Consider the following 13,905-nt stretch of genomic DNA (forward strand, 5'->3'; position numbering starts at 1 on the left):
AACAAAAGAGCCTAGATATCATCTTTCAAGAAATTATCAAGGAGAACTGCCTTGATATTCTAGAGCCACAGGGCAAAATAGAAATTGAAAGAATCCACAAATCGCCTCCTCAAATAGATCCCAAAAAGAAATCTTCTAGGAATATTGTTGCCAAAGTCCAGAGCTCCCAGATCAAGGAGAAAATACTGCAAGAAGCCAGAAAGAAACAACTTGAGTATTGTGGAAACACAATCAGAATAACCAAAGATCTAGCAGCTTCTACATTAACATATAAAAGGGCTTGGAATACGATATTCCAGAGGTCAATGGAGCTAGGATTAAGACCAAGAATCACCTACCCAGCAAAACTGAGTATCATGCTCCAAGGCAAAATATGGACTTTCAATAAAATAGAGGACTTTCAAGCTTTCTCAGTGAAAAGACCAGAGCTGAATAGAAAATTTGACTTTCAAACACAAGAATCAAGAGAAGCATGAAAAGGTCATCAAGAAAAAGAACAAGAAAAAGAAATTGCAAGGGACTTACTAAAGTTGAACTGCTTTGTTTACATTCCTACATGGAAATATGACATGTAAGATTCATGAGACCTCAGTATTAGGGTAGCTGAAGGGAATATGCATATATATATATATATATATATAAGTGAATGTGTATGTATGTATATATGTATGTGTATATATATATAAATAGAGAGAGAGAGAGAGAGAGAGAGAGAGAGAGAGAGAGAGCGCGGGCACAGGCACAGGGTGAGTTGAAGATGAAGGGAAGATATCTAAAAGAAATAAAATCAAATTAAGAGATGAGAGAGGAATATATGAGAGAGGGAGATAGGGAGAGATAGAATGGGGTGGATTATCTCGCATAAAGGTGGCAAGATGAAGCAGTTCTGTGGGAGGAGGGGAGAGGGCAGGTGAGGGGGGAATGAGTGAATCTTGCTCTCATCAAATTTGGCCTGAGGAGGGAATACCATACATACTCAATTGGGTATCTTACTCCACAGGAAAGAAGACGGAAGAAGATAAAAAAGGGGGGTATGATGGAGGGGAGGGCAGATGGGGGTGGAGGTAAGCAAAAACAAACACTTTCAAAAGGGGACAGGGTCAAGGGAGAAAATTCAATAAAGGGGGATAGGTTGGGAAGGAGCAAAATATAGTCTTTCACAACAGGAGAATTGTGGAAGGGTTATACATAATGATACGCATGTGGCCTATGTTGAATTGCTTGCCTTCTTAGGGAGGGTGGGTGGGAAGGGAAGAGGGGAGAGAATTTGGAACTCAAAGTTTTAAAAACAGATGTTCAAAAACAAAACAAAAAGTTTTTGCATGCAACTAGAAAATAAGATACACAGGCAATGGGGCGTAGAAATTTATCTTGCCCTACAAGAAAGGAAGGGAAAAGGGGATGGGAGGGGAGTGGGATGACAGAAGGGAGGGCTGACTGGGAAACAGGGCAACCAGAATATACACCATCTTGGAGTGGGGGGGAGGGTAGAAATGGGGAGAAAATTTGTAATTCAAACTCTTGTGAAAATCAATGCTAAATTTAAAATAAAAAAGTAACTTTTTTCTTTATTTTGTAATTTTTAATATTCATTTTGTAAAAATTTTGAGTTCTACATTCTTTCCCTTTCTCCTACCCATCCCCCACCTAGTGAAAGGTTTAAAGTAATTTTTAAAATATTTTTGTTATTCTGAACTTGACAAAAAGCAAACAGAAGTATTTATATACAAACAAGAACAGAAAAAAGAGATCTGTAAATGGAAATGTAGATCTCTAAACTTACAGCATATTCCATTTTAATAATAATAATACATTTCGAACATTAAAAAAAAACTACTTGGTACTGGCTAAGAAATGGGAGTGGTGGATCAGTGGAATAGGTTAAGTTCCCAAGACACAGTAGTCAATGACTGTAGTAATGTACTGTTTGATTAACCCAAAGACTCTAGCTTCTGGAATAAGAACTCATTATTTGACCAAAACTGCTGGGAAAAGTAGAAAATAGTATGGCAGAAACTAAGCAAAGATACTATAAACAAACTGGGAGAGCAAGGAATAGTATACCTGTCAGATCTATGGAGAAAGGAAGAATTTGTGACCAAATAAGAGATAGAGAACATTATGAAATACAAAATGGGTCATTTTGATTACATTAAATTGCAAAGTTTTTGCACAAACAAAGCCAATGCAACCAAGATTAGGAGGGAAGCAGAAAACCCGGAAAGAATTTTTACAACCAATGTCTCTGATAAAGGCCTCATTTCTAAAATACATACAGAATTGAATCAAATTTAAAAAGACTACAAGTCATTCCCCAATTGATAAATGGTCAATGATATGAAAAGGCAGTTTTCAGGTGGAGAAATCAACGCTATCTATAGTCATATGAGAAATGCTCTGAATCACTATTGATTAGAGAAATGCTAATCAAAACAACTTTGAAGTACCACCTCACACCCATCAGATTGGCTAACATGACAAAACAGGAAAATGATAAATGCTGGAGAAGATGTGGGGAAAATGGAACACTAATGTTGGTGGAGTTGTAAATTAACCCAACCATTCTGGAAAGCAATGTTGGTGGAGTTGTAAATTAACCCAATCATTATGGAAAGCAATTTGAAACTATGCCCAAAAGGCATTGACCCAGCAATACCACTTCTAGGTCTGTATCCCAAAGAGATCGTAAAAATGGGAAAAGGACTCACATGTACAAAAATGTTAATAGCAGCTCTTTTTGTGTTGTCCAAGAATTGGAAATTGAGGGGATGTCCGTCAACTGGGGAATGGCTGAACAAGTTGTGGCATATGAATGTAATGGAATACTATTGTGTAATAAGAAATGATGAACAGGCAGACTTCAGAAAAACCTGGAAAGATTTATACAAATTACTTCATTTGATCCTCACAACAACCCTATGAAACAAACAATAAAAATATTTTTATTTTTCAGGTGAAGAAACTGAGGCTGAGAGAAGTTAGATATGTTATCCACAGTCATATAGTTAATATCTAAACCATAATTCAAACTCACATGTTTCTGATCCTAAATCCAGCATTCTATATATTATTCAATGAAACAATAGGAAAGATTTTTTCCCTGTGACCAATAAACTTAGTTACTATCAGTCACTCAACCTGATTCATATAAGCAGTATGCCAATTTGCATTCATTCTAGGCCTTTTCTCAAAGTTGGAAGTATACCCTGAGATTAAGTATAATTTACTCTGTATATATTTAGGGAAGTGGCTAGATGTAATCCTAGCCTGATATGCCCTCCCTGAGAAGGGGAAAATTGGCCAGCCTCATGTCCCCAATCTCCTGCTCTCCTTCTGGCAGTCATCAATGTCTCCCTTGAAGATGGGTCAGCAGGAAAGATTCTGGTGAGGTACATTTAGACAGGTCCACATAAACATAAATAATCTGCATGAGCACACACAAACACACATTACATGTAAACTACTTACTCTTTGTAATTGAGGAGTTTCATGCCCATGCCTTCCCCTTCTTATTCCAAATCCCATCAACTATCAGAGCTTCCACTGATTCACTGGTGAAGGACCAGTACCCCTCTACCCTAGTGCGACAACCATAGATTTACAACTAGAAGGTCATCTAGTCTGGCCTCTTCATTTTACAGTTGAGGAGGCTGAAGTCCAGAGAAGAAAAACAATTTGCTTAATACTCAACTAATAATTGGCAGACCCAAGATTTGAACACAAGTCCTTTAACTTTAACTCTAGCTCCCTTTCCACTATAGCATACTCCCTTCTAAAATCAAACATAAGCAAAAGTAAGAGCCCCCAAACAATCTAAACTCTTGTTACTCATCTTTAATCATCATAGAACAACCAATGACAGCTTTATTAGGATTCTTTTTATTACTGAATGCTGAAAATGCAATTGACAGCAAACTCACAGAATTATACCTCAGAACGTTCCACAGTGCAGGCCTGGACACAGGGAATCTTACATTCTTCTGCTCAGTAGGCAATAGGGAGGGGCATGAGTTCCATGTCCCTTTGGGATTTTGCTTTGCCTTTTCCTTGTGAGAGGAGGGTAGCAAGGCAAGTCCTGAGGCTACAGGCTGTTGAGATATCCTCTGGTCCACTTCTTGGTTGTTCCTAATTATACATAAAATTAAAAATAAAAAAGATATTAGAAAGCAAAAAACAGAAAAAAAATTTAATTCTTTGTTGGAGTTGTTTCTAACACACATTTATCTTCACAAAAGATGATGCATGGAAAAGTCATCCCAATCCATACATAAAATGTCACCTTATTCAATAATGAGTTTTCCCTTCACTTGCTAGACTACCAGAACATACTATGCAAAATTATGTGCCAGAAAAGTTGTGAATTTTTTTAAATGGAGGAATAGATATAAAAACATAAAATGCTCACATTAACATAATATAGATTGTAACAATGTAATTTGGGGGATTAAAAATAGCTATAAGTAAACTGCCCAGGAAAAAGCCCTCGTCAAAATAAATTTAAAGTAACTTTTATTAGAATTTTAAAGATTAATTTTTATACTACAAAATTATTCTAAACAATTAAGGAAATCAAAGGGATGCCCATCAATTAGGGAATGGCTAAACAAACCGTGGTATATGAATGTAATGGAATACTATTGTGCTATAAGAAATGAGGAGCAGACAGACTTCATTACAACCTGGAAAGACTTATACGAACTGATGCTGAGTGAGGGAATCAGAACCAGGGGATCATTATACACCATTATAGACACACGGTATCTGTATGGACTAACTCTGATAGACTTGGCTCATGATAGAAAAAGTTATGCACATCTAGAGAAAGAATTATGAACTCTGAATGCAGATTGAGGCAAACTATTTGCTCTCTTTTTTTTCCTTCTTTTTTGATTTTGTTTCTTCTTTCTCATGATTCATTCCATTGGTTATAATTCTTCTTTACAACTGAACTCTTATGTAAATAAGTTCAATGTGAAGGTATATGTAGAACCTACATTGGATTACATGCCATCTTGGCAGAGACAGGGGAGGAGAAGGAGGGAGAGAAAATTTGGAACCCAAAAACTTGTAGAACTGAGTGTTATAAACTAAAAATAAAAAGTAAATTTATAAAAAAAAACACAACAATTCAGGAAGAAAAACACTTTATCAAACTACTTTTATAGGAACAAATATAACCCTGATTCCTTAGCCAGAAAAGGACAAAGGAAAGAAAAATAACAAACTGTTAACAAATATTGTTTTTTAAAATTTAAATAAAATCCTGACCAACAAAAGAAAAAGAAAAAGAAAAATTATAGAAAAGTAGATCCAAAAAGTATATATTCACTATGATTAGGTTGAATTTGTCCCAGTGATAAAAGGATGGTTTAATTTAGAAAACAACAAATAAGAAGACAGGTTTTTTGAAAAATAAAACAATTATAAAACCATAAAAGAATCAATGAGAGAGAGAGAGAGAGAGAGAGAGAGAGAATTAGGCATACCAGTAAAGAATCAAGATACAAAATAAACACAAATAAAACTCAGGAAAAATAAAAGAAGAGGAAGTTTCATTCAAAATAACTAAAAAATGCATGAAATATCCAAGACTCAATATACCAAGTCAAATTCAATAGCTGTATTATAACATTCATGAAATACTCTTTATAGAAATAAAGAATTCATGACTAGATTGTGCCAGTATAATAAAAATGAGAATGCTACCTAAATTAATTTACAAATTTAATACTACATGTAAATCAAGCTACAAAGTAGGATATGTTATAAAGCTGTATAAAACAATGACAAAATTCATTTGGAAAAACAAAAGGCCTAGACTATCAAGAGAAATAATGGGAGGAAAACTAGGACTGAAGAAGATTGCTGGGTCAAAGGGTATGCACAGTTTAGTAACCTTTAAGTGCTCATTTTCCCAAAGGCCTTCCAGTATTTGTCATTTTTTTCTTTTGTCATGTTTGCTAATCTAATAATATCAGGTGGGACTTCAGTAATCTATCAGTACCAGATTTCGAACTACAAAGCAGTTTGAAAGTAGTAACAAAAGGAGTAACAAAGTAATTACAAAGTAGTAACCATCAAAAATTTGATTCTCATTTTAAAAAAATTTGATACTCATTAAAAAAGAGAGGTTGATCTGTGTAACAGATTACATACACGCCATATAGAAGAAGTAAATGAATATAGTATGGTATTCAATAAGTACAAGTTGCTAGGAAAACTGGAAAGCAGGTGAGCAAAGCATATAGCAACATAATATACAAATGGATACATGACTTAGACTTAAAAAAGTGACATCATAAGCAAGTTGGAGAAGCAAAATTTCCTCTCAGATCTATGAATAGAGGAAGAGTTCATGACCAAACAAGTGATGGAGAGGATCACACAGGATAAAATGGACAATTTTGATTGCGCAAAATTTTACATTTTTGCACAAGGCTAATTCAGTTAAAATTAGAAGAGAAACAGATAAATAGGAAAAATATCTTCAAGTTTCTCTCATAAAGGCTTCATATGCAAGGTAAGGAACTGACAGAAATTTCTTTTTTTTTTTTTGCTCTATCAAATCAGTATTTATTTTTCTTACTAACAAACAATAAGAAACATGATCTCTTTTGTTCTTTTTATCCATTAATCAATTATGTGATGTTAAAGCTGTGCTCCATTATGGGATACTGCTTATAAAGATCTGACTACCATAGACAAAACCCCTCATTGTAGATACTTTCAATGGGTGTACAGATCATTCTGGTAAACATATTATATACATGAGACAGTAAGAACATTGGCTTTCTCAATCTCCTCTTAGATATTGTCATGGTCCAGTGTTTTTCCACACATTTAGCAGCTTCCTCTCCTCTGGATATCTTGGGAACCAATCCCTTAATGACCTCACATTTATATTACCTACAGCATAAAAACCAGCTAAGAACACTTGGCCTAATTCAACTTTTTGCATGCTTTGTTCTCTTTCCCATTTTCTCCATAAGTAGGTCCATAATTTTTTTTTTATTTTTAGTTTACAACACACAGTTCTACATAATTTTGAGTTCCAGATTTTCTCCCCTCCCTGCCCCTCCCTCCCCAAGATGGCATGGAATCTCATATAACTACCATGTATAACTTCGCATTGAATTAATTTATACACTAGTCAAGTTGTGGAGAAGAATTATGACCAATGGAGTGAATCATGAGAAAAAGAGACAGAACCAAAAAAAAAACCCAAAAACAAAAACAAAAGAGAAGAAAAAAGGCGAGCATGAAGTGCGCCTCAATCTGTATTCAAACTTCACAGTTCTTTCTCTGGATGAAGATAGCATTCTCCATCGTGAGTCCCCTGGAGCTGTCCTTGCACCTTAGGTTGCTGAGAAGAGCGAAGTATGTCGGGGTTGGTCCTCACAGAATCCATATATCTGTGGTTGTGTACAATGTTCTCCTGGCTCTGCTCCGCTCACTCAGCATTATATCGTGTAGGTTTTTCCAGATTGTTACAAAGTCCGTATCATCCCCATTTCTTATGGCACAATAGTATTCCATTACCTTCATATACCACAACCTGTTCAGCCATTCCCCAATTGATAGGCATCCCTTTGATTTCCATTTCTTGGCTACCACAAAAAGAGCCGCTATAAATATCCTTGTACATATGGGTCCTTTTCCAGCTTGTGTGATTTCTTTGGGATACAACCCTAGAAGTGGTATTGCTGGGTCAAAGGGTATGAACATTTTTATAGCCCTTTGGGCATAGTTCCAAATTGCTCTCCAAAATGGCTGGATCAGTTCACAACTCCACCAGCAATGTAACAATGTTCCAATTTCCCCACATCCTCTCCAGCATTTGTCATCCTCCTGTTTTGTTATTTTAGCCAATCTGACAGGAGAGATGTGGTATCTAAGAGTTGTTTTGATTTGCATTTCTCTAATCAGTAGTGATCCAGAGCATTTTTTCATATGCCTATAGATAGCTTTAATTTCTTCCTCTGAAAACTGCCTGTTCATATCCCTTGACCACTTCTCAATTGGGGAATGGCTTGTATTCCTATATATTTGGCTCAGTTCCCTGTATATTTTAGAAATGAGGCCTTTATGAGAGAAACTAGTTGCAAAGATTTTCTCCCAATTTTCTGCTTCCCTCCTAATTCTTGTTGCATTGGCTTTTTTTTGTACAAAAACCTTTCAGTTTAACATAATCAAAATTATCTATTTTGCATTTTATAATGCTCTCTATCTCTTGTTGGGTCATGAATTCTTTACTTTTCCATAAATCTGATAAGTAAACTATTCCTTGCTTTTCCAAATTATAGTATCAGATTTTACTCCTAAATCATGAACCCATTTTGACTTTATTTTGGTGTATGGTGTGAGATATTGGTCCATGCCCAGTTTCTGCCCTACCATTTTCCAATTTTCCCAACAGTTTTTGTGAAATAGTGAATTATTAGCCCAGAAGCTGGCCTCTTTGGGTTTATCAAAGAGTAGATTGCTAAACTTGTTGATTTCTCCTACTTGTGTACCTATCCTAGTCCACTGATCCACACCCCTATTTCTTAACCAGTACCAGGCAGTTTTGATGACTGCTGCTCTGTAGTACAGTTTAATATCTGGTATGGCTAGGCCACCTTCTCTAGCATTTCTTTTCATTAATACCCTAGATATTCTAGACCTCTTGTTTTTCCAGATGAATTTTGTTATTATTTTGTCCAGCTCAGTAAAATAATTTTTTGGTAGTTCGATTGGTATGGCACTGAATAGATAGATTAATTTAGGTAAAATTGTCATTTTTATTATATTAGCTCGGCCTAACCATGAGCAACTGATATTTTTCCATTTACTTAGATCTGATTTTATTCGCGTGAAAAGTGTGTCATAGTTATGTTCATATAGGCCCTGGGTTTGTCTTGGCAAATAGACTCCCAAATATTTTATACTGCCTTCAGTAACTTTGAATGGAATTTCTCTCTCTTGCTGTTGGGCTTTGTCAGTAATGTATAGGAATGCTGAGGATTTATGTGGGTTTATTTTATATCCTGCAACTTTGCTAAAGTTGTTTATTATTTCAAGTAGTTTTTTACTTGATTCTCTACGGTTCTCTAAATAAATCATCATATCATCTGCAAAAAGTGATAATTTAGTTTCTTCTTTTCTTATTCTAATCCCTTCAATTTCTTTTTCTCCTCTTATTGCTACAGCTAAAGTTTCTAGTACCAAATTGAATAATAGGGGTGATAATGGACATCCTTGTTTCACCCCTGATCTTACTGGGAATGCATCTAGCTTATCCCCATTACAGATAATGCTTGTCGATGGTTTTAGGTATATACTATTTATAATTTTAAGGAAGGTTCACTTATTCCTATGTTTTCTAGTGTTTTTAATAGGAATGGGTATTGTACTTTGTCAAAGGCTTTTTCTGTGTCTATTGAGATGATCATATGGTTTCTGCTAGTTTTGTTGTTGATATGGTCAATTATGCTAATGGTTTTCCTAATATTGAACCAGCCTTGCAATCCTGGAATAAATCCTACCGGGTCATAGTGTATTAGTCTTGTGATGATTTGCTGCAATCTTTTTGCTAAAATTTTATTTAAAATTTTTGCATCAATATTCATTAGAGAAATTGGTCTATAATTTTCTTTCTCTGTTTTGACTCTACCTGGTTTGGGTATTAGTACCATATTTGTGTCATAAAAAGAATTTGGTAGGACTCCTTCTTCACCTATTTTCCCAAATAGTCTACAAAGTATAGGAATTAGTTGTTCTTTAAATGTTTGATAGAATTCACATGTAAAACCATCTGGCCCTGGAGATTTTTTCCTAGGGAGTTCATTGATGGCTTGCTCAATTTCTTTTTCTGAGATGCAGTTATTAAGAAATTTTACTTCCTTTTCTGTTAACCTGGGCAGTTTATGTTTTTGTAGATATTCATCCATATCTCTAAGGTTGTCAAATTTATGGGCATACAGTTGGGCAAAATAATTCCTAATTATTGTTTTGATTTCCTCTTCATTAGAGGTGAATTCACCTTTTTCATTTTTGATACTGGTAATTTGATTTTCTTCTTTCTTTTTTTTAATCAAATTGACCAAAGGTTTATCAATTTTATTGGTTTTTTCATAAAACCAGCTCTTTGTTTTACTTATTAATTCAATAGTTTTCTTGGTTTCAATTTTATTAATCTCTCCTTTGATTTTCAGTATTTCTAATTTGGTATTTAATTGGGGATTTTCAATTTGCTCTTTTTCTAGCTTTTTCAGCTGTATGCCCAGATCATTGATCTCCTTTTTCCCTATTTTATTCATGTAGGCATTTAGGGATATAAAACTTCCCCTAAGAACTGCTTTTGCTGCATCCCATAAGTTTTGGTATGTTGTTTCATTATTGTCATTCTCTTGAATGAAGTTATTAATTGTTTCTCTGATTTGTTCTTTGGCCCACTCATTCTTTAGAATTAAATTATTTAGTTTCCAATTAGTTTTTAGCTTATTTTTCCATGGTTCTTTATTAAAAATGATTCTGATTGCATCATGATCTGAAAAGGATGCTTCGACTACTTCTGCTTTTCTGCACTGGATTGTGAGGTTTTTATGCCCTAGTTCAATTTTTGAGTATATGCCATGTACTTTTGAGAAGAAAGTATATTCCTTTTTATCCCCATTCAGTTTTCTCCAGAGGTCTATCATATGTGCCTTTTCTAAAATTCTGTTTACCTCCTTAACATTTTTCTTATTTATTTTGAGGTTAGATTTATCAAGATCAGAAAGGGGGAGGTTGAGGTCTCCCAATATTATAGTTTTGCTGTCTATTTCTTCCTGTAACTCCCTTAACCTCTCCTCTAAGAATTTGTATGCCTTACCACTTGGTGCATATATGTTAAGCAATGATATTGCTTCATTGTTTATGGTGCCTTTTAGCAGGATATAATGTCCTTCCTTATCTCTTTTAATTAAATCTATCTTTACTTTTGCTTTGTCTGAGATTAGGATTGCTACACCTGCTTTTTTTACTTTAGCTGAGGCACAATATATTTTACTCCAGCCTTTTACCTTTACCCTACGTGTATCCCCCCATTTCAAATGCGTTTCTTGTGAACAGCATATTGTAGGATTACGGTTTTTAATCCATTCTGCTATCTGCTTCTGTTTTATGAGAATGTTCATCCCCTGCACGTTCAGAGTTATGATTTCTATCTGTGTCTTTTTCTCCATCCTATTTCCCCCTGTTTATGCTTTTATTTCTCCCTTTCCCCTTCTCCTCCTCAACAAAGTTTTGCTTTTGACCGCTGCCTTCCTCAGTTTACCCTCCCTCTTTATTCCCCTCCCTTATCTTACCATTTCCCACTTGCTACTTCTTCTCTCCCTTCTGACCACCCCCCTCCCTTTTTCCCCCCTTCCCCTCCTACTTCCCGTAGGACAAGTTAGATTTCTAAACTCATCAGGGTATGTTATTCCCTTCTTGAACTAGATCAGATGACAGTAAAGCACAAATACTGCTCTTCTCCCTCCCTTCTTTCCCTCTACTATAATATGTTTTTGTGCCACTTCATTTGGTGTAATTCACCCTTTTCTACTACCTCCTTACCACTCCTCTCATAGCCCTCCCTTTATATCTCTTTCTTATATTTTATATCTTTACATCAGTTAATTTATACAGGCATTCACAACCTATGTATATCCCTTTCAATTGTCATAATAGCTGTACCATTCTCAAGACTGACTTATATATGTGTGTGTATATATGTGTGTATATATATATATATATATATATATATATATATATATATATATATATATATATATATATAAAACATACATAAGATGATATAATCCCACATAAAGATGTAAACAACCTGCCCTTATTGGTTAATAAGGTTTGTGGGGTTTTTCCCCCAGGTTACCTTTTTATGTCTCACTTGAGTTTTGTATTTGGAGATCAAATTTTCCATTGAGTTCTGGCCTATTCATCAGGAAGGTCTGGAATTCCCTTATTTCATTGAATGTCCATCACCTTGCCTGAAAAATTATGCTTAGTTTTGCTGGGTAGTTGATCCTTGGTTGTAGTCCCAGCTCCTTTGCCCTTCGGAATATCATATTCCAATTTCTCCTGTCTTTTAATGTGGAAGCTGAGAGATCCTGCGTGATCCTGACTGTAGTTCCACAATATTTGAATTGCTTCTTTTTGGCTGTTTGCAGTATTTTCTCCTTGAGTTTATAGTTCTGAAATTTGGCTATAATATTTCTTGGTGTTTTCAGTTTGGGATCTCTTTCAGGGGGTGATCGGTGAATTCTTTCAATGACTATTTTGCCCTCTGGTTCTAGGACCTCTGGGCAGTTGTCTTTGATAATTTCTTCAAAGATACTGTCAAGGCTCCTTTATTCATCGTGGATTTCCGGTAGACCAATAACTCTTAAATTGTCTCTCCCGGATCTATTTTCCAGGTCAGTTGTTTTCCCAATCAGGTATTTCAAATTTTTTTCTATTTTTTCATTCTTAACGTTTTGCTTTACTACTTCCTGGTGCCTCATAGATTCATTAGCTTCCACTTGCTCAACTCTAATTTTTAATGAGTTAGTGTTTTCATTTTGCTTTTGAGTCTCCTTTTCCATTTGGTTGATTTTACCTCTCAGGGTGTCATTTTCTCTCTTTAGATTCTGTATCTCCGTAGCCATTTCACCAATCTTATTCTTTAGGGACTTGATTTTGTCTTCTTTTAGCTCCCTAATTTGGTTTTTAAAATTCTCCTTTAGCTCTTCCAGCCATGCTTTTTGGGCTGGAGCCCAGTTCATATTACCTTTTGAGGTATCAGACACGTCTATAGTGTCATTGCCGTCCTCTTCCATATTGATATTTTGATCCTGCCTGTCTCCATAAAAAGAATCTATTGTCCTCGGTTTTTCTGTGTTCTTCATGTTTGTTGTTTTGCCTTTTCCTGGCATTACAACGAATTTCTATCTTTGGGCCTCAGGACTCTCTGTCCCAGCTTTCTTATTCTGGGGGTTGTCAGTCTAGAATTATAGCCTTCAGTTTCATGAGGTGTGGGGAGGGGTCTGGCTCCCTGGCGTCTCACTCCCTATGGGTGCTCTCCAGCACTTGCTTATCAGCAATGGTCTCAGCTGTTTGTTGTTTGAGCTGATGACTGGCACTTCCCCTGGGGGAGCAAGATTATGTCTGGGCTCCTGGTGTTGACCCCTGCCAACTCTGCCCCTCTGGGACTAATGAGCTTCTACTATTTGTCCTGTGAGGCCCCACTACTTTCTCCTCTGTTTCAGTTCTCTTTTTTTTTTTTTTTCCGAGGAATTCTCTGGGTGAGGGGGAAAGGGATTAGAGCCGTTTACCTGGCCATTTAGCCTCCCGGAAGTTCAAGAAGCCGCGATACGTTTGGGCTGCAAACCTCTGGAGTTGGTATATCCTGGCTGGTGGCGTTGAGCTGCCTCTCGTCGCTCCCACAGACTGCCGTCCTGTGTTGGGAGTCCTGGGGATCTCCGCCGGTTTCGGGCGCCCAGCTTTCTCCCAGCCCGTCTCCCACGTGGATTTCCCGGCTGGCCGCTTCCTCTTTGGTCTGGAGCAGCTCCGCAGCCGAGCACTCTCCGAGCCTACAGGTTCGTGTCTTCAGCCTTTTAGACTCTCCTGGATCGGAAATTGGCCCCACGCAGACTGCTCGCGGTTTCTGACTCTCTCAAATCTGTTCAAATTCACTTTTTTATGGGAATCTGACAGACCTTGTGAGAGAGCTCTGGTAAGATGCTGCCTTCATGCCCAGAAATTTCTAAGACTGAAAAACATTTCTCAATAGAAAAATGGTCAAAGCTCTGAACAGGAAGAAATCCAAACTATCATCTCAACAAACATAGGAAAAAATGTTCCAAATCAATAACAGAGAAGCAGAAACTAAAGCAACTCTGAAGTCTC

At 36.2% G+C, this 13,905-nt stretch overlaps 1 protein-coding gene across 2 annotated transcripts in view; it reads right to left on the reverse strand.

Annotated features, from left to right (window-relative positions):
• Nucleotides 1–13,905, reverse strand: part of TMTC1 (transmembrane O-mannosyltransferase targeting cadherins 1) — a 404,339-nt gene that overhangs the window by 304,641 nt on the left and 85,793 nt on the right. For both annotated transcript variants that reach the window (XM_036761095.1, XM_036761094.1), the window contains one exon: nt 3,931–4,125. In XM_036761095.1, coding sequence (XP_036616990.1) covers nt 3,931–4,125 — 195 coding nt within the window. The remainder of the gene's footprint in view (nt 1–3,930; nt 4,126–13,905) is intronic.

The sequence above is a fragment of the Trichosurus vulpecula genome, chromosome 5 (assembly GCF_011100635.1).
Source record: "Trichosurus vulpecula isolate mTriVul1 chromosome 5, mTriVul1.pri, whole genome shotgun sequence".
In the NCBI taxonomy this organism is placed as follows: Eukaryota; Metazoa; Chordata; class Mammalia; order Diprotodontia; family Phalangeridae; genus Trichosurus; species Trichosurus vulpecula.